The 21,619-nt window shown below is 41.7% G+C and overlaps 1 protein-coding gene across 9 annotated transcripts in view; it reads right to left on the bottom strand.

Annotated features, from left to right (window-relative positions):
• The window catches only part of SETD4 (SET domain containing 4), a 33,427-nt gene extending 13,751 nt beyond the window's left edge, over window positions 1-19,676 (bottom strand). For 5 of the 9 annotated variants that reach the window (XR_005216178.1, XR_005216179.1, XR_005216180.1 and 2 more), the window contains exons 1-7: window positions 19,438-19,675; window positions 17,689-17,865; window positions 13,286-13,381; window positions 9,877-9,914; window positions 7,783-7,871; window positions 5,736-6,165; window positions 3,969-4,143 (exon numbers count right to left, since the gene is read on the bottom strand). Coding sequence is in view for 6 of the 9 variants with exons in the window: in XM_037831798.1 (XP_037687726.1) it covers window positions 3,969-4,143; window positions 5,736-6,165; window positions 7,783-7,871; window positions 9,877-9,914; window positions 13,286-13,381; window positions 17,689-17,761 (901 nt within the window). In the remaining 3 variants the exon portion in view is untranslated. Of the gene's footprint in view, window positions 1-3,968; window positions 4,144-5,735; window positions 6,166-7,782; window positions 8,050-9,876; window positions 9,915-13,285; window positions 13,384-17,688; window positions 17,866-19,437 lie in introns of those variants that run through there. The other 4 variants (XM_037831837.1, XM_037831829.1, XM_037831855.1 and 1 more) reach the window with 4 other exon arrangements.
• Between the last annotated feature and the right edge of the window lie 1,943 nt (window positions 19,677-21,619).

The following is a 21,619-nucleotide window of genomic DNA, read 5'->3' as shown; positions in this document are numbered from 1 at the left end:
TATTTGTGAATTTTCTAAGTCTCTGATGGTTATTGACTTCTAATTGTATTCCATTGTGGTCAGAGAATGTGCTTTGAATAATTTCAATCTTTTTAAATTTATTGAGGCTTGTTTTATGTCCCAGCATATGATCTATTCTGGAGAAAGTTCCGTGAGCACTAGAAAAGTATGTGTATCCTGGTGATTTGGGATGTAATGTCCTGTAGATGTCTGTTAAATCTAATTCATTTATCAGATTGTTTAGGTTTTCAATTTCCTTATTGGTCTTCTGTCTGGTTGATCTATCTATAGGAGAGAGTGATGTGTTGAAGTCTCCCACAATTATTGTGGAAACATCAATTGCTTCCTTTAGTTTTGCCAGTGTTTCTCTCATGTATTTTGTGGCACCTTGATTGGGTGCATAGACATTTACGATTGTTATTTCTTCTTGCTGAATTGCCCCTTTTATTGGTATGTAGTGGCCTTCTTTGTCTCTCAAAACATCCCTGCATTTGAAGTCTATTTTATCTGAGATTAATATTGCTACACCTGCTTTCTTTTGGTTATAGCTTGCATGAAATATTTTTTTCCATCCTTTAACTTTCAGTTTCTTTGTGTCCCTGTGTCTAAGATGAGTCTCTTGTATGCAACATATTGATGGTTCATTTTTTTTTGATCCATTCTGCGAATCTATATCTTTTAATTGGGGAGTTTAATCCATTTACATACAACGTTATAACCGTGAAGGCATTTCTTGAATCAGCCATCTTATCCTTTGGTTTATGTTTGTCATATTTTTCCCCTCTCTCTATTAATATCCTTTATTGTACCCATACCGAATCTCTTTAGTACTGAACCTTTCTCCAAGTCTCTCTGTCCTTTCTTTGTTTCTCTGTCTGTAGGGCTCCCTTTAGCATCTCCAGTAGGGCAGGTCTCTTGTTAGCAAATTCTCTCAGCATTTGTTTGTCTGTGAAAAATTTAAGCTCTCCCTCCAATTTGAAGGAGAGCTTTGCTGGATAAAGTATTCTTGGCTGGAAATTTTTCTCACTCAGAATTTTAAATATATCGTGCCACTGCCTTCTCGCCTCCATGGTGGCTGCTGAGTAGTCACTACTTAGTCTTATGCTGTTTCCTTTGTATGTGGTGAATTGCTTTTCTCTTGCTGCTTTCAGAACTTTCTCCTTCTCTTCTGTGTTTGACAGTGTGATCAGTATATGTCTCGGAGTGGGTTTATTTGGATTTATTCTATTTGGAGTTCGCTGAGCATTTATGATTTGTGTATTTATGTTGTTTAGAAAATTTGGAAAGTTTTCCCCAACAATTTCTTTGAATACTCTTCCTAGACCTTTACCCTTTTCTTCCCCTTCTGGGACACCAATGAGTATTATATTCGGACGTTTCATATTATCTATCATATCCCTGAGGTCCGTTTCTATTTTTTCAATTTTTTTCCCCATTCTTTCTTTTATGCTTTCATTTTCCATTCTGTCATCTTCCAGGTCACTGATTCGTTGTTCAACTTCCTCTAGTCTTGTACTATGAGTGTCCAGAATCTTTTTAATTTGGTCAACAGTTTCTTTAATTTCCATAAGATCATCCATTTTTTTATTTAGTCTTGCAATGTCTTCTTTATGCTCTTCTAGGGTCTTCTTGATTTCCTTTGTATCCCGTACTATGGTCTCATTGTTCATCTTTAGTTCTTTGAGTAGCTGCTCTTGGTACTGTGTCTCTTCTGATCTTTCGATTTGGGTGCTTGGGCTTGGGTTATCCATATCGTCTGGTTTTTTCATATGCTTTATAATTTTCTGTTGTTTTTGGCCTCGTAGCATTTACTGAACTTGATAGGGTTCTTTTAGGATTTGTAGACCAATTGAAGTCCTTATCTCTAATTTATCAGATCTACAGCTTCGTGGAGTACACTTTCTCTAACTAACCAGCAGGTGGCGTCCATGAGCCACCTGTTCTCCACAAGCCAGTTCTCCCCTGCTTAGCCTTTTTGGTGAGTGGGGGAGAGTCTTGTGGGGTCCAATTGGTGTACCAAGCTTGCGTGTGTAGTTGGTGTTGCCTGCCCTGTATATGGGGCGTGTTTCTGGGCAGTCAGGGAGGGGGGGTGGCCCTAACAATAAAATCTCCCTGGTGATCCTAGAGTTTTAAAGCTGCTGCAATAGTCTAATCCTTCAGTTCAGTCCTGCCACAGTTTGTCTCTGCCACTGACCCACAAGTCCTTGGTATTGGCGTATGGCTCCTGAGACTTGCAAGTGGGCCCCTCTTCCAGGCTGTGCACCCCGGGTCTTCTGTTGAGGGATGACTGTGCTATGTCACAGGTGAGTGCCGTCCCCCCAGGGCAGTTCTGGGCTGCTGGGCTGTGTAGGGAGGCTCCCAGTCTGCTCAAATGATGGCTGAATGGGGCTTTGTTAATTCACACTGCTCCACCTTCCCAACTCTGGGACAATCAGCTGAGGTTGCAGGGAAGGCTAATGTCCACGCCCAGTTTTGTGGTGTGTGCCTGTTATTTGAAGCACTTCTGTCACACTGGGTTGTCTGGGGCAGCTCTGGGCTATGGGGCTGGCGATGGGCAGGAGTGTTTCCTGTCCACCAGGATGATGGCTGTGAGCGGACACCCCCCTTTTCTTGGGAAGTTGTGGTGTTTAGTGAATTTTCTCAGCCACTGGATTATTGCCTTTTGTCTCAGAGCTCTCTTAGTTCTGCTCTTGACTTGACCTGACCAAATTGCAAGTCTTTGAAGCTTTCTGTATTGGGCTTCTTAGAGTAATTGTTTTAGAAAAAGAAAAAAGGATTAAAAAAAAAAAAAGGGCCCTCCTCAGAGATCTAATGGGTTATTGAAATGCTAAGAGACAAAGCAACCAGGGCCATTAAGGAAAGGTCCACAGGGCAGAGAGATCAGCTTTTCTTCGGGATTTGCATATGCGCCTCAGGGCCTGAGCTCTGCCCTTCCCCTTTCTATTTTCACCAGAACTCCAAAAATCCTCCACTTTTATTTTGGAGTTTTTCGTGTTGTTTTTTTTTCTATGCCTGTCTCCTCTCTGCTGGGCTGGCTGCTCTCAGATTCTCTGGTGTCTGGTCTCAGTCTATCTATGGTTGGAGTTTGGATCAGTAGAATGAGTTTCCGATAAGGGCTGCCACTGCAGTTCTCCCTTCTCCTTCCCGGAGCTGACAGCCCCTCCTCCCACGGGACTGAGCCTGGCAGGGAGGGGTGAGGGTCCCCTGGCCACAAAAACTTACAGATTTCACTGATCTCAGCAGTTCCATGTTTTCATGAGTGTTGTATGAAGTATGCCCAAAGTCAGATTGCTCTGTGGTGTCCAGTCCACGCAGTTCCTGGCTTTCTACCTACTTTCCTGGAGGAGTAACTAAAACATAAAGCTCACCAGTCCGCCATCTTGCCCCGCCTCCCTATATATGTTTTTAATGTCGTATTTGGAATTTTCACAACATAAATTTCATAGTTAAATTATTATTTTAAAAACAGTAATACTAATGACAAGGGCTAGTTAGTTCATGCCAAAAAAAAAAATGGAATCACTATTTCATCAGGCATTAAACTCCAAAAACAAGGACTAGGTGATCTATTTATCTCTGCAATTGGCACAGTGCCTCATACGTACACAGTGCTTAATATTTTTGATATGTCTCAGTATAAAAATTTCCATTTCTTTCCATCTATTCATATAGATATATTTATCTCCTTAACAGTTTCCCTTCTCTTCCATTCTAACTTCTCAACAAATGTAATAAAGTTTTTCTCATTTCTCATCCTCAACATCAATCAATCTAAGCTTTTGTTTTTACTTCAAGATTGAAATCATGTGGTCAGTAAGAGTAAGGCTAGCCCTATCTAGGAGAAAATAAATGATGTAGATGTACGCATTAAGGTTTTGCTATTCCTAGGAAAGTTTAAAATAACCACATGTCTAGATGAGGGAAAAAAAGTATATCATTTTGGTGATAAGAACAAAGTTGATACCAACCTCTTGAGACATAAACACAAGCATGAGGATTGCAGACGGACACAAATCCATATTCCAAGAGCAGCCGCTGGTTATCGTGAGGGCCATAGCAAATAAATACCTCTTCATGTTTTCTACATCTTGAAGCTGTTCTGATTTCATAACAGCGAGTTTCTTCATTAAATGCCGCTTTTACCTACAAAGAAAAAGTATTCAAGATTTTTTTAAAGTATAAAACTAAAGAGCTGATTAAGTTATTGTATTAATTTAGGCCAAGTGCAGCTTTCAAGCACATAGCAATGAATTTAACCACCATGTGGGAAAGAAATGCCAAGTCCAAGCTTTAGCCTTTGAGCAGCGGGATCTTGGTTGATACTACATGTGGATTTTGTGATATAATTAACAGGTATAACACATGAAGGTATAACAAGAAGACCTAACTGCTCCCCACAGTAAGAAATGGGTACAAGCATTGAGGCCTCCTTGCTACACAGCAACTCCCAGCCAAGATAAAGATGAGTAACAGGCTGAAGTTCCTCATTCTCTGGGGAGAAGTTTTACAGCACCAACAAAAGCTTCAGGCCGTGGTTTGGAGTTTCAGACAGCTGCAGGTCACTTCAGATCAGTGGTGAGTAAACTTTTTCTGTAAAGGGCTAAAAAGTAACTATTTTAGGCTTTGCTGGGCACAGAGGGTCTCTGTCTTGCGTTGTTCTCTTCTTTTTACAATCCTTTAAAAATGTAAAAACAATTCATACCTCAGGGTGCCCCTGCAGGCCAAATGCCCACAGGCCATAGTATGCTGCCCCATTTTCACTGTAAAATCAACAGCCCCAATAAAATGTAAACACGCCCAGGAGACTGACCAAGTCCCCATGTCCATCATATTTTTGCACTGCAGCCCCTGAGAGTTATTTCATTGACATCAACCACAGAAACACTCATCTAATTCAGTTTTCCTGGTCAAAGATTGTTAGAGAGACGCATCTTCCTACAGAAGTATCAGTGCCCAGACAAGAGGATGCTCCTCAGCCTAAGAAAGCAGTTAGGATGTCCCCACCCCTCTTCCTGCTGGCATACGGCTCACCAGGAGTCATCACCTCAGGGTGGTGTGTCAGGTCCCAGCCAGTGCACCCCAAATGGGTTACAGGTGAGAGGGCTATGGATTCCCCTTTGCCTTGAAAGCCAGGCCCTTACCCCATGTGCCCTACAAGTATATCTGTTTCCTCTATGTGCCATGGGGTGATAAGGGCTGGGGAAGACAGGGTCTGTGACTGACTCCTCAGCAGGGTTCTTTAATGATTTTCAAGTCATTTTGGCCACAAACTTTCATCCATTCAGCAAACATGCACTGAACACTTATTATGGGCTAGGCCCTGGGCTGGGCACTGGGACGACAGAGAGAAACATGCAACACCCCCTTCTCAGAGAATTCTGAGTCCAGGGTGTGGAGGAGCAAGTCCATCAGCGGTCACAGCAAAGTTAAATGCTCTGACAGCCATGCCATCAAAGGGAAGGGGACAAGAAGGCTGGCTAGACTTCAGTCCCAAATCTCGAAGGAGGAAGGGGGACGCTGCACCATAGGGGGCTGCGCATGACAGAGTTGTGGAACAGGGCAAAGAAGAGATGCCAGCAGGGAAAGTGGGGTCCGGAGGAAAGACAGGAGCAAACCTGCCAGCAGGTAGGTCTAACAGGTTTGCTTTCTGGTTCTTCTCACTCTGCAGTCACAGGTTCTACAGGTTTGGGCCAATCCCATCAGAACCAAGCATGGGTCCCTTACCTATCTCTTACCTGGACACGTGGGCTGTGGTTCAGCAGATCCAGGAATGGAGCAAGCGCATAGGTATCTGGCTCTGTGGAAAAGCCTTCCCGCCGTCTGGGCCTCATGTACACAGCTCTGGTGTTCACGGTGCACCATGCCCACAGCAAGGCACTGTAGCTAAAGATGCTTTCCACGGCCTCGGAAAAGAGAGGCTGCAGGGAAGAGAAAAAGTCCCTAGAGGAAGTAAAGAACTCCTGCACATGGGTTCTCTGCTCTTGGGCCTTTGCTCTTAAAGGTTCAGGAAGAAGTTTCACCACCTTCGGTTCCAAATACACGGGGCAGGTGTAGGCCTTTGGTAGAATCTCCAGGTAAGGCTTCCAGAGGGACTGGTCCCCAGCATGCTTTTCTGAGACTAAAAAGGTGCACAGAGCGAGCAAAGGGGACAGAGGAGGCTTCCACCTTTGAAAATTAAAAGCAGGTTTAAAGGAATTACTATTATTCAAAATAAAATCATAATGCTTTAACATATAATCATCAATCAGTAAATAATAATAAACTAAATACATAGGTAACTAATGGTTTGTTCTGCTCTAGAGGGACTGTGCAAACTGTCAACACATTCTAGGTTTCCTTAATGGACCCACTGGAGTTTCTTCCTTCCTCAGGTCTTCCCTCTCTGAGGCACATTCCAGGTAAGTACTCTGAGCACGTCAAATTTATGAGTAGGAAGAAATGACTCAAAAGACCAAGTTCCAGATTTGTTTGTAAGAGATTTCTTTTTGCAAACAACCTCTTTGCTTCCTACTTGGATCTCCAGTCTTAAAGTTTTTGATGCAAGCCCATTTGGATCACTCGGATAAGCATGGAAAAACCGGTGGAAAGAACCTAGACCTGCACCATCCAATACAGTAGCCACTAGATACATGTGGCTATTTAAATTAAAATTTTAATTATTTAAAGTTAAATTATATTTAAAATTCAATCCCTCAGTCATAAAAGTCACAATTTCAAGTGCTCAAAAACCGTATATGACCAGTGGCTACCATACTGGACAACGCAATATTGAATATTTCCATCATAGCAGAAAATTCTATTGGATGGCCTAAACTACACCAAAAACTGAATTTGCTCAAAAGCTTGGAACAGTTCTAAAGATTTTATTCCCAAATATATTGTGCTCTATTGCAAATTATATATTGCAGTATTTGTTTGCAAGGTTGCCAATAAAAACAGCTCATGTTGAATGAAAGTGTTTAGATTCCGAGACTGTCACACATTGTACTCAAAATTTCACAATACAGAAAAGGATTCCTAGAGTATCCTTGCTTCTGTACTCTAGCCTATAAAGATACCATAGCCCTCCTACAAAAACATACCAGGGGTTGGAAAAAAATGCAATTCAAATTTTAAAAAGCCTAGTACTTACATTAAGGGTAAAATCTACCCTTAATTTTAAAAAGCCTAGTATTTACATTAAGGGTAAAATCTACCCTATATCTACCCTATATCTCAACCTTCAAAATTTCTAATCCCTTCTGCTGAGGATCTCACTCATTCTGTCCTCATAAAGCCCCCCAAAACAAAGGTCCACCATAACACGTGCAAGAAAATAGTTCTCAATTCCCACTTTGGCCTCCTTTCTTCTACGTTAAATAAAACGAATTCTTTCATAATGGTGATAACTCTTCACAGCTTAGGAAGAATTCAAGCAAGTACAAGTAATAAAAATAACAGAGGGAGAAACCAGCATATGTCAAGACCTGCGTTGTGGAAGGGACAGGGCTACCGTGAATCAAGGCTCTCCGCCAGTGCTGTCCCATTTCATCTTTTCTAATAAAGGAAGATCAGGGTTCAAACCCACATCCTAGGCAGCCTGTTAAAAACCTTAAAAAAGCCAGCTTACAATCAACTAAGAACAAACTTCATAGAATAGAGCAATCCTTTCAAATAATTTCAGATCATGATTCACTCTAGAAAGTGTCCTAGTGAACTAGGCCTTAGATGACACATTAGCCAACGATGAAGGCTTTGAAAGAGACACACTTCCATCGCAGGAGTGGGTGTGCAGTCACTTACTTAGTAATGTAGGCCCCTAAGTAGCTTCTAATCACCGTGTCCGTGGTGAGCAGGCAACTCTCAGGCAAAGAAATGATCATCTGTCCCACCTTACCAAAAAGAAAATAAAGTTGACAATGCCCATGCTTTAGAAGGCCCTGTGAGAATGAATTCTATAAAATCATTGATTCCACAATCATCTACCAAGAACCCACTACGACCCAACCACTGACCACAAAGGGCTCACTCCCAAGCCTCCGAGTCAGCAGGCTGCTCCAACGCCAGGTACTACAACCGCAACAAGAATTAGAGGTTAATTATATCATTGACATCCACCACCAGTCAACCTCTCACCTGTAAAGAATGTAAAGACACTCTGACAACTCAAATCATATTGTTCACTTTCTTATGCCAGGAAATAGTACTGCCTACAGGAAACAGGCAGAAACCACCCAAAAAGTCCTATCCAGTGAAATACAGGTGCACAGTGATTATTTCAAACTAGTTGCATAAACTTTTACTGGCCAACAAGACAAAGAAAGGACAGCTCATGTAGCGCAAGGATCTAGTTTTATCATTTGAGTTTCTCTCACTGAGATAGAAACACAAAAGGAAAAAAATTGAGATATAAGGTAACAGACACCAAGAACAAATAAACCGCCAATAAGCCAGATGTAAGGCTCTGCTTTCATTTTAACTAGCATCTACAATTGGTTAAAAATCTCAGCCAATCCAATAGCAGATCTTCTGGGTTCAATTTCTGGTGTCCTCATCTATACAGTAAGATTAAGCTGGGCATTCACCACAGTCCTTCCAGCTCTGACATTCCATGACCTTCTGATTTTAAAAAAGTCACTTAATAAAATATTCTATATCTTGATTGGATTATATATCCCTTTGTCACCAAAACTCATCAAACTGTGCATTGTTTGTGTATAAATTATGTCGCAACTTTTTAAAAGTTTAATTAAAAAGCCACACTTGAAAGTACATATGAACCAACTGCCAGTTGTCATTTCATGATCCAAACAAATACTACCTAGCTTTACTGCTGTATTACAGGGCTAGTATATCTCTACTCCCTGATTTGAAAATAAATGTTTCTGCTAGAGAATAAAATTAATTCTACCTTCCTCAAGAATAAAAATGTCATTTAAAGGCACCACTCTCTAGGCTAAACATATGTACATGGCTGGATTTACATTAAAAGTACCTTAAGGAATTAATTTCTAGCTGTACAGATGATTTTGCATTAGATGTTATTTAAATATCACAGAAAGAACTAAAAGGGCCCTTAGAAATCATCCTGGTCCCTCATTTTGCAGGTGAGGAAACAAGCCAAGAGGGTTAGGAGGCAGGCTCTGGGCCCCGCAGCTCACCGAAGGCAATCCCAGGACGAGATCCAGGGCCTTCTCCCACCACTAGCTCAGGGTCCTACTTACCCAACTCTGCACCATACCCACTGCCCAATGCCACACCATACTGTGAGAGCCGCTCTCCTGGCACATCTAAAACATGAACTTACTAAATTTGCTGTGGCAGAGGTGGTTAGTTGCCTTCCGCAACATGCCTTCTCTCCTCCACACTAACAGAATCCTACTGGAGGGCACAGTGCCCAGGAAAGGGCTGACACGGCCCCCATCTTGCAGCTAGCCATGGCCAAGTACCTGTTTGTTGGCCAACAAGATGCAGGGTGAAATTTCCTTAGAGGGAGAACACCTGCCGTTCTTCACCCCCTTGCTCCTGCTACTGATGCTCCAGGGCCCCTTGGACCCAAGGGTGTGTGGGGGGCTTCCCCTAGGGATGTGGACAGAGAGCTGGATGGGGTTTGGACCTCCAGTGGCCATGGAACCAACACACCAGCCCAGGTCTGCCCAGGCTTCTTTTACTTGAGGGCAAAATAAACTTCTATTCTGCTTAAGCACTGTTTACTTTGGGTTTGTCTTATATATAATGAAATGTAATCCTAACTGATAGAATTGTCTTCAAACATATCCATTAGCTAAGGAAGAAATACTTGTGTTTCTAAAATATTGTTAACTCATTTGATTTGAACCACAAAACCAAAGCCGCAAAGTCCACAGCAAGTTTCAAGGATAAAAGAAATGTTCTGACCTCCAGGGATGTTTTGCTCATCAGCCCTCTTCCTGTACCTAGGAAAGAAAAGACAGAATAAAGATAAATCCTACCTTCCAAGGTCTTAGAAATGCCATTTAGAATAAAAATTGTGAATGAACATCAAAAATACTCAAAGTTGAAGCTGGTTTTCTCTCATCCTTTGACCTGCAGGGGAAAACAGGGTATCAGGAATGGACCCCTGCTATTCTAGAAAATGCCTTCGTCTCCTGAGGGTTTAGAATCAATCCTTAAAGGGCAAAGCAGCCTTCAGGGTCAGGGCCCACAGACCACCATTGGCTTTATGCAGACCTTTGCTGGACCTCTTTCCAGAACCTTCCAGCCGGGTCCCACTCCCCTGGGGCCACCCACCTGGTCCTGAGGGCCAACACCTAACCTCCACCCAGCTCAACGTCATGGGCTGGGCCCTCAGGCCACCTCTCCCCACTACCAAACCCAGAGTATCCAAGGATGATCTTGAGATCGCTTTGGTTGACTGATTCCATGTCCCAGACAGCCTGCAGACCGCATCCTCCCTTCTCCAACCAGGTAACCCATGAGAGATCTTCTTGACCTGGGTGAGCTGCTTCCTGTTGAACCAAGGCTCTGGTGGGAACACAGTCACCATAGCAACTTCAGCCACACTAACTCCCCACCAGCTTCCTGACATTTATTCCCCCCATGCCTAAGGCAACTCTCCTGGAACACAGATGGAGCCTAAAAGGATGCTTGGATGACAACTTTTCCAGCAGGCATCAGAATAACGTGACTATAAGAGGCCAAGGGTTTAACGTATTAAATCTTTTCAAATTCATAGTTCTTCACCTTTTTTCTCTCAGCTGGGAAGGAATATAATTCAGCAAAGGTCAATCCCTACAGGACTACTGGGGAGCTCCTGGTTCTTGGCAGGAATTCCTGCTTCAAGTCCTGAATCAGTTGTCTCCGAGTTGTGTTTGATGTACCTTAACTCTCATCTCCACACCCACGAGCACACCATCTGCTCAAAGGATTTTGGTTTTAAGAACATGTTTTATTTTTTCTGAGTATCATCACATGGTGAAGTTAAGCATCTTTGTGGAGCAAAATACTTCCTGGAATCAATTACTAACAGGAGGATTTTTTTCTATGGGGTCATCCTTCAAAAGATATATATACTAATTTACATGGAAATTTCTCTCCAAATGTACATAGGAACAAAATCTGGCATATGGGATGAGTCTGTAAGACATTTTACCTGTATTTCTAGAAAATAGGGTTCAATATCAAAGAACATATCATAGCAATCTGTGCTTTCTATCATTTTTATACTGTATATATTAAATCAGGTGAAAAGGGGCCATTAGGAAATTATAAAAAGGAAAGCTTATTACAAACCTCTCATTGCTTTAAAATTTCTGCTCTCATAAATCCACCTGAGAGGACCAGATTTGGCCAGTGGTTTGGGAGATGACAGAAGATGCAGGAGTCAGTTCCTCAAGTGTAAATTCAGTAAGAGCCTAAAGACTGAATCCTGCTTGCCACACCAGAGGCTTACCTTTCCCCTCACCAAACCAAGATTAATTCCCCAAAATTTTGTGTAGTTTGACTGAATCCCATAACTCTTCCCTCCTACCATAAAGCTAAAAATATAGAGCCTTCTTAGGGAAGGCTCCTTGCCTCCAGAACTATGAACAGTGAGCTCTGAGTACTGCAAAATCATTTTGCTTTCCAACCTCCACAAGCATGTGCCGAGAGCTGGGCCCAGGAAGAGTTCTTCCACTTTTAAAAACAGGAACTCTTTACCACTCCAAATCATAGACAGACTTCTAATTTTCAGATGACTTACTTCCATCTAAACCATATACCAATTCTTGCCTGATCATTTTAAACCTTTCTTTCTTAGGCCAAACTCACGCCCCTGAAGTAGACAGGCCTTCGGCACAGTAGAGCCACTCCTGGCCACCACTTTCTCCTGATTTTCTCAAGAAGAACACCATCCAGTATAATCTAAGCATGTGGCTTTTACTGACCATTCCTTGACACACACACAAAAGGGAAAGCTAAACATTCAGTTAGAGGCTAACAATTATGTTTCACCATCATAAATTAGGAGAAGCCTTAACTGAAAATGGCCCAATCAAGCATTTCAGCCCCAGGTCACCATGACTCACAATGTATAAGATTGTTTCTTATAATTAAACCCCCTGGGGCACAAAGGGTAAACAATTTTTGGGGGGGATATCCAAGGAGGTTAATTTACTCCAAGTCCAATTACTTAAGGGGTGTTTAATAATTATCTTTATGGCCAAGAAGCGCACTTGGTGGCACATGCTTCCAATGTTCCATCAGGCTAACATCCATGGCCAGCCTGGTGTGGTAGAACTTTAGGGCACTAACTGTACAATTGCCTCTGTGCTTCAACAGACCCCAAAACCTTCTGAAGAGCATCTTGGTGCTCCCCATACTTACCACCAGCCCACCTCTGGGCAGAGTGGGTAGCTCTGTATGTAGGCACACACCGCACAAGCTCAACTTTCATAAGAGAATGGTAATCCAACCTCCACAGCAAGCTCCTCAACTTCCATAAGACAATGCGAATCCACCTCTGCTTATAGCTCTGCCATTAACTGACCACACAGCTCCTACAAAACTTGGGGAGCACAGCCACAGCCAACTAAAGGGGCATTATCTGCCCAAGCCTCCCTAAGGGGTACACATGGAGTCCTCTCCTCTAGGTTGTTAACTTGAGCCACACTAACAGGGAAGAGACACCTCAACTGGTTATTTGGAACATCCTTTCCTCCCACTGAGAAAACTCATTTTACCCAACGGAGCTATAGGACAGCCCATCAGTCTGCAGAGTTTAAAAAATCCCAGGAATCCACCATGGCGGGGAGGGGGGTTGGGGGTGGGGCGCTGTGAGGCTCCCCTGGCCACCACATTACACAGATGTCTTCATCTTCCCTGGATCTGAGTTCCAGGAACACATGCACTTCTGCAGAGCAAACGATTTAGCCTTGTATGCAGAACACTATGATGCAAGTAACTGATCATATCAATTGACTGGAGAGATGAGTCAAATTTGCAGTTCACAAATTTCTGACAAAGGTACAAGATACCATAATCATATCTTTTAGGCATTATCCTTATGCCTGGCTTCATCTTATTTTTCTATTTCATTCCCCCTTTAAAATTTTTAATTCTATTTCATCATTTTGTACTTTCTCCCCACAAGCCACTTTATTTTTAGAACAAGGTGAAGTATAAATAAATATAACAGGTACAAGGTAGGAAAACTGACACACAAAATAGAAGCTGTGCTCCCAGAGAGAACATGGCCCACCTGCAAGAATCGCCCTGCTTTCCCATCACCTGTAGGCACACATCTCTCAATTAAGACAGGTCATGAGAGTCAAATACCAGACTTTACCTGGAAAACGAGCAGGTGTTAAGTTTGTATCTTCAAACTTCCTATCTTTCAGCCACCTCTTAAGCTCTATAAATTCAGGCTTGTGGCTCTCGTTCACTAATCAGGAGAGGAGAGAACAAACGATGATTAAGATCACTGTAGAGGCAGATCACTATTCAAAAAAAAAAATCTCTGATGAACTATTTCAGGCCAACAGTCATGTCAAAAAAGGGAAGAATTTTTTTAAAAAAAACAAATAATGTAAACTAAAATATGAGGGGATTCTTGAGTTTGGAGGGCTCTTCATACTTTTTGGATGCAAGCACTAGAGCAAATATGGGATTTACTTACATTTTCTTCCTGTCTGGCTTTTCTTTTCTTCCCTTATCAGTGTTTTTTGATCATATGATCAATATGATCATCTCAACAGATGCAGAAAAAGCATTTGATAAAATCTAACACCCATTCCTGATTTAAAAAAAAAAAAAATTTCTCAGAAAACTAGGATAGATGGGAGTTTCCTCAACCTGAAAAAGAGCATCTACAAAAACCTACAGCTGATAAACTGAAGAGTGAAAAATTGAGTGCTTTCCCCCTAACATCAGGACAAGAAAAGGATGTCCCATCTCCCTACTTCTCTGTAACACTGTAATGTCAGCTCCAGTTGGTGCTTCAAAGCAAGAAAAATAAACAAAGGCAACAAATGTGAAAATAAGAAATAAAACTTTTTATTTGCAGAAGCTATGATCATTGTGTAGAAAATCTAATGGAATCTACAAAAGAGCTAGTAGAACTAATAACTACGTCTAAAAAAGTTGCAGGATACAAATCAATATACAAAAGATCAATTCTATTTCTATATACTAGCAATAAACAATTAAAAGTTGACATTTAAAAAGCAATACCACTTACAGTAGCATCATAAAATACGAATACTTACTAGAGATGAATCTGACAAAAGATGTGCAAGACCTGTATACTGCAAACTACAAAACATTGCTGAGAAAAATTAAAGAATACCTAAATAAATGGGGAGCTATACCTTGTTCATGGTTAGAAAATGCAAGATTGTTAAGAAGACAATCCTTCCCAAATTGATCTGTAGATTCAATGCAATCTCAATCAAATTCCCCGTAGGCTTTTTTTGTGGAAATTGACAAGCTGATTCTAAAACTCATATGGAAATGTAAAGGACCAAGAATAGTCAAACCACTTTGAAATGCTACCTGATTTTAAGACTTACTATAAAGCTACAATAATCAAGACAATGTGGTATTGTCATAAATTAGACAAAAAGATCTATGCAACAGAAAAGAAAGTCCAAAAATAGACCCACACATATACTGACAACTTATTTTGGACAAAAGTGCAAAGGCAATTCAGGAGAGAGAGGATAATCTTTTTAATAAATGTTGTTGGAACAATTCGATATCAACAAGCAGAACTGAACTTATCCATATTTTGTACCATATACAAATATTAATTCAAATGGATCACAGACCTAAATCTAAAGCCTAAAACTATAAGACTTCTAGAGGAAAAGAGACGAAAATCCTGTGGCTTAGGCCAAGGTTTCCTAGCTACAACATTAAAGGAACGATCCATAAAAGAACAAACTGACAAACTGGACTTCCCAAAATTTTAAACTTCTACTTTTCAAAAATTACTGTTATGAAAAGAATAGAAAATCCAGACTGGAAGAAAATATTTGCAAATCACATACCTGACGAAGTGCTTGTATCCAGAACATATAAAGACTCAAAACTCAAGAAAAAGAAAACAAACAACCCAATAAAAATATGGGCAAAAGATTTAAACGGACACTTCACCAAATAAGTTCCTACATATATGGCAAAAAAAGAACATAAAAAGATATTCAATGTTACCAGTCATTAAGAAAATGCAAATAAAACCAAAATAAGATACCACTTCACAGCTACTAGGATGAGTATAATCAAAAAGACAAGTGATAATAAGCATTAGGGAGGATATACAGGAACTGGAACTCTCATAAATCGCTAGTGGAAACTGAAAAACAGTTAGGCAGTTTCTTAAAAAGTTAAACATACACTACTATATGATCCAGCCATTCCACTCCTAAGTATTTACCCAACAGAAAACAAACCATATGTCCATACAAAGATTTGTACACAAATGTTCAAGGCAACTGTATTTCTAACAGCCCCAAACTGAAGCTTCCCAAATGTCCATCAACTAGATAAACAAATTGTTAAATACTGTTCAGCAATAAAAAGGAATGAACTATTGATACATATAACATGGAATTATCTCAAAATCATGCTGAGTGAAAGTCAAATAAAAAAAAGAGTATATACTGTAAAATTCCATTTATATAAAACTGAATGAAATGCAAACTAATCTACAGTGACAGAAAGCAGGCTAGAGAAGGAGAAAAGAGGGGTGGAAGGAAGGCTTACAATGGAAAACAAGGAAATTTTGGGGGGTGACAGATACGTTCATTATCTTGACTGTGGTGACGGTTTCATGGGTATATACATACATCAAAATTTATCAAATTGTACACATTAATCATGTGACATTTATTATATGTCAGCTATACCTCAACAAAGTTGTTTAAAAAAAAAACAAATAATATGAGAACTCTGTATTTTATGCAAGATTTTTCTGTAAACCTATAACTTCTCTAACAAAATAAAAAATCCAAACAATATGATCCAAGATATAAGGCTTCCCAAAGTGTTATCGTTAAATTAGAGAAGAGTTTATAGTAAGAACAATTAATCAGTGTTTTTTGAGCAACTATTACACACAGCACTGGCTAACCATTATGGGGCATGTTTGATGTGTTTTTCACCCTCAGTAGGTTGACCATTTAGTTGGGAAACAAGAATTCCATGAGACACAACTGGAAAACCATAAGGTCCTTAAGAATTACAGTCAAGAAGCATGATAGCAATTCAGAGAAGCTTAGCATTAGTGAGAACTAGAAAAAGGATTTCTTAGGAAGTAAAAGCTAAGCTCAGCTTTAAAGCCTGGAGAGAAACTGGACAAGAAAGGAGAAAGAACAGGCGTTCCAGGCCAAAGAAGCAATATGGAGAATGACACAGAGGTGGAAGTTTGTAGGGTATGTTCAGGGAACAGTGGAGCAGAGGTTATCTATGTCTAGGACATGGAATTTGGAGAATGGAGCCCCTTAAAAAGGGCCCTGAAAGCCAGGAGGAAGAGTCATGCAAAAGGGAATGAGATCCCTGAAAGCTGCTAACCAAATAAGTGACCTGGAAAGTAAGACTGACAGCAATAAATGGGACAGCCAGAATGGAAAACAAAACAAGGGTGTAGCCAAACCAGCAAAGAGCCAGCTACAATCATCCCAGGGTACAGGCAACAGAATGGAGAAGAATAAGCTAACCTAAGATAGGCTAGGTGAGATTTAGTAAGACAATGGTTGGCTACAGAGGGTTAATGTGCCAGTTTGAATGTATTGGGTCCCCCAAATGCCATTATCTTTGATGTAGTCTTGTGGGGCAGATGTTTTGGTGCCGGTTAGATTTGCTTGGAATGTGCCCCACCCAGCTGTGGGTGATGACTCTGATGAGATATTCCCATGGAGGCATGGCCCCGCCCATTCTGGGTGGGCCTTGATCAGTGGAGCCATATAAATGAGCTGACTCAAAGAGAAGGAACTCAGTGCAGCTGTGAGTGACATTTCAAAGAGGAGCAAGCTTGCTAGAGAGGAACGTCCTGGGAGAAAGCCATTTGGAAGCCAGAACTTGGGAGCAGATGCCAGCTACGTGCCTCCCCAGCTAACAGAGGTTTTCCGGACGCCACTGGCCATCCTCCAGTGAAGGTACCCGATTACTGATGTGTTACCTTGGACACTTGATGGCCTTAAGACTGTAACTGTGTAGCCAAATAAACCCCCTTTTTATAAAAGCCAATCCATCTCTGGTGTTTTGCATTCCGCAGCATTAACAAACTAGAACAGTTAAGAAGGAGAAAAAGTCAAAGATTACCCCGACAGTGGTGCTGACACATTTGGGGTCAACTAAAAGGGGTTATTAATTTTTATCAAAATGACAAATGCAAGTATATAGTACTTTCCAGTTTGTCAGACACTTTCACATACAGTATCTTGTTCAGACTGGGTTACGATGAATGTGAAATAAATTTATATCCAAACAGTGATATCCTAGAGGTGGCTGGAATTTAGGAAAAAAGTCAGAAATGAAAACATGGGATCATCCCCAGAAAAGACATAGTTGAAGCAATATGCTTGTATTCCCACAAAGGTTTAAAAGGTTTAAATACTTTAAAAGTATTATTTAAGAAATATTCTCCTTGAACACTGTCCATATGCCTGAGAAAAGCTATGTGTATTAACAGACACCAATCAACAAAGGACTTATTTTTTCCATCTTTGGCACCAAAAGGATCAAAACTACCTCCTCTTGATTCAGAACTTCTGAAGAGTTTTCGCCTTCTGATCCGGCTTGTTCTCCCTCTTCCCTTCTGCATACTAACAATGGAGTTTCTGTTTAGATGCCAAATCTAAAATCAAAAGCATCTTCTTTGTCTTCCGCCTTATTTTCTTATTATATGACGACCACTGTTCTTTGTACCTATAAAGATTTAAATATACAAATGTATATTATTCAGTAAACCATTTCTCTAGAGTGTGTCTGTATACAACAGGTTTATATTGTAGGTGAACTCAAATTCCCTGGTGCAGTAATGGAATGCCCATTACACTGGTCCTGCTAAAACAGATTAATCCTGAGGTCTTATTAAATGCTGATTAATCATGGAAACCCACCTAATTGAAAACATAAACATGTGCTTTGGTGACTTACACATCTCAATTCTAATCCTCATTTACTAAGTACCCACTTAACTCTACTTAGAAATGAATGTTCTAATTAGTGAGTAGCCACTAAGCCACCCTGAGCTAAGAAGTCTTACAGGCCAAAAAAAAAAAAAAAAAAAAAAAAAAATCCCCTCTCAGTGTGAAGTAGGTAGTAATTTGTTCTAGGATATCAGGATCCAGAAATAAATACAGTTAAATAGTTGTTTGCAACAGATTAGGGAGAGAATGAGAGCCTAGAAAGCAGACAAACCAAAGAGATGATCATAAAATCTACATGACTACTAGAGATTCCACAGGTTACATCCTTGGAAGCATAAAAACTGAAATTCATTAAACACACCAGCACCACAAAGCAATGGAATGTTATGCAGCCAGTAACAGGAAAAAGATACATGCTGAGCTATCAAAATGTCCCAGATATATTAAGTGAAAACAGAAAGCTGCTGAATAATATAAATTAAATGATCACTTTGGGTTTGGTTCTGAGCGTATTATATATGTTTATTAAACAAGCGGATTTCAGGAAGGAAGAATATTCAAAAATGTGTCCCCAGTGCATGCCTGTGGGGAGTACGAAAGCGAGAGGGGCGTGAATATTTTGTGTATTCTTACGCTGTGATATATATGTGATATATATGTGACATAAGTATTAATGTTATATATATGCAAATACATGTATTTAAGCATATAAATGTTTCCTAAGTCTATCCATTTAAAAAAAAAAAAAAAAAAAAAAAAACAGGGAAGAATTGAATAATGAGTAAAGAACTCCAGACACTATTAACACCACACTTCAGCACTGGACAGTTCGTTGATCTACGGAAAGCTGGCGAGGCCGGCCCCAGAGCCGTGGCGCGTGTCCCCTCCTGGTGCCCCAGGATCCTCCACCCACGGGCCGGGGGGCCCCACACTGACCAGCGCCCCCGGCTGCGCGCCACGTGGAGCCCAAGTGACAGCCACTGCTAATGGCATCGTTGTCGTTCCCACAGTCCTCAAACTCTTGAAAAGAGATCACCCTGCTGTCCTCGACACACACGGGCCAGATGGGCATCGGATCTCGGATGGTTCTGAACTCCGGGACTTAGGCTCCTTCGTGACCCCCAACACCAGAGCAGCGGCTTGCTGGGTCAATATTCGCTAAATAAACACTTTCTAAAGGATGTGGGGCTATACTGCTGTGCACAGTATAATGCCAGACCTGGCGGGGGTCTGCAACCTGACGCGAAGTTCTCGCTTTCACACGGACGAATTCAAACCAGATGAAAGGAGCAGCCGCGTTACCCGGACAACGGGAGAGGCCCCGCCCCTGGGGGCACTTCCGGCTCACCTCGGTGCCTCCAAGATGGCGGTGGCAAAGGGCGGGCCGCGGCGCGTGGAAACCGAAAATAGTACCCGAGACAAATGCAAGCAAAAGAAGTGCGGGGGAGTTGAAGCCCCAGAGGCTGAGCGCCAGCACGCCCGCCTCGACACCTCAGCAACCTAAGTCCTCAGTCAGCGAACGGGACCTCCATCCGCTGTGGGCCACCGCTCCGCCAGCGCGTGCGCATGCGTATCTTCTCCCCGGACTCGCCACGGCCGCCCAAGCCCGCGGTCCAGCCCCTCCCGCAACTCCGCCCACCTCCGAGCCCCGCCCAGGAAGACCCAGCGGCCCGCGGCAGGCAGCCTGTGCACTGAAGAGCTGGCCTGCAGCTCCGGTCCTTCTGCAATTTCAGAAACTTCTCGGGATGCACGTGCCTGGCCCCGCGCCAGAAGCCAGGCCCCAACTGTCCCTTCGCCCGCCAAGCTCCGCCTTGCACATGGCCTAGCAGGCCCCGGCCCGACCAGACCTGGAACCGACCCCGACCCCTCACCCCTCTCGATCCCTCACCCCTCCCTCAGGTTCTCTGGCCGCGGCCCCGCCCCGCTCCCCGGGACCCGCCTTACAAAAGAATTCCAAATAATTTATCTAAATACTCCTTCCTCCCGGAGGTGGAGCTCAATTTCTGCCCCCATAAACACCTTCATTATGGGCTACCCTTGGTGACTTGCTTCCCAAGCGTACTGTTTGGGAAGGGGGAAAGAAGTAGTTTTGCAATGGAGAAACCTGGGCACGCACTACCTTGGCCAGGCGGTCAAGGTTGACATTGTCAGCGTTGGGTCATGTTGATCACATGTTCCTGGATATGTTGTGATAAGAACAGTACTTCACTTCTGTGCTTTTCTTCCCCAAAACCCATAACCCCAGTAGGAGAAAAACCTCAGAGAAACCCAAAAACATTTGACCAGTACCACTAAAATCTGTCAAGGTCAGGAAAGACAAGTAAACTCCAAAAAGCTGTAGCAAACCAGATGAAACTAAGGGGACGCGGGGCACCTAATGTAATGAGGTATCCTGGAAGGGATCCTGGAACAGATAACGGATGTTACCTGAAATCTGAATGAAGTGTGGTGCTTGGTTAATAGCCATTTTCCATTATTGGTTTCTTAGTTGTGATGAGTGTAACCATATTAGTAAGAAGACAATAGGGGAAACTGGGTGAGGGGTATACAGTATCTAAAACTATTCTAAAATTAAAAGTTGAATTAAAAAGGGCTGGAAATATATGGCTCCCGATTAGGAACGACAATTCAGTAATGTTATCAAAGATCAAGGCTAAGTCTCTTTCTGACTTTCCACATTACCATTCTTAGGGAGATGACTTTTCATCCATAAATTTGTTTCCTCCTGATCTAAAAATGGTTGCTGCAGCTCCAGAGACCACATTTTCACACAACTACATTCAAAAACGGAAGAAAAGGGGCAGATGAAACCAGGACTTTTATCAGAGAAGAAAATAATATGAATTACCATTTTATAGATGAGAATTAAGTAAATTGATTGAGTTGCATATCTACAAAGCAGCTCAGCCACAATTTGATGCTAGGGCTCAAATTCCATGCTCTAACCCATTAGAAAGGCCTATTGAACATCCCAAGAAGCATAAAATGTATAAAGAAAAGTCAGTGTTAACTAGAGCTCTGTGAGGGTAATCAATTATGGGCTAGATAAGACCCTATGAGTTAAACTGTTTACACTTTAACAAAACTCTTGTCCAGCATATTTTATTAGTTACCATGAAATTGTGTACTTCAGGGCAAACTTTAAAAAATGTTTCAGACCAGTGGGTAGTAAAGATGTGCATTTATCCCAAAAGTTAACAGAAGTGATAAATTCTGTCAGCCATCTAACTCTTACAACTAAGGTGTATCTTCCAAGTTTGTCATTAGCAGGAATAAAGGAGATCTGAGCCTCCATCTGTGCTCTTTTATTTCTCAAACCCAGACAAGGTGCTAGGTTTTGGGGGAACCTCAAAAACACACCACTGACATCAAGATACAGCTGTGACCTTGAATGAGGTGGGTTACTTCTCAATTGAAATAACCTAATCAAAAGGTCCAACCACAATAGGTCTACACCCAAAGGAATGGATTAAAAGAACATGATTTTTTTCTAGGGTACATACAGCTTCAATCATCACATCTCCTCATGC

The sequence above is a fragment of the Choloepus didactylus genome, chromosome 1, assembly GCF_015220235.1.
Source record: "Choloepus didactylus isolate mChoDid1 chromosome 1, mChoDid1.pri, whole genome shotgun sequence".
Classification (NCBI taxonomy): domain Eukaryota; kingdom Metazoa; phylum Chordata; class Mammalia; order Pilosa; family Megalonychidae; genus Choloepus; species Choloepus didactylus.
This window is presented reverse-complemented; position numbering and strand designations above follow the sequence as displayed.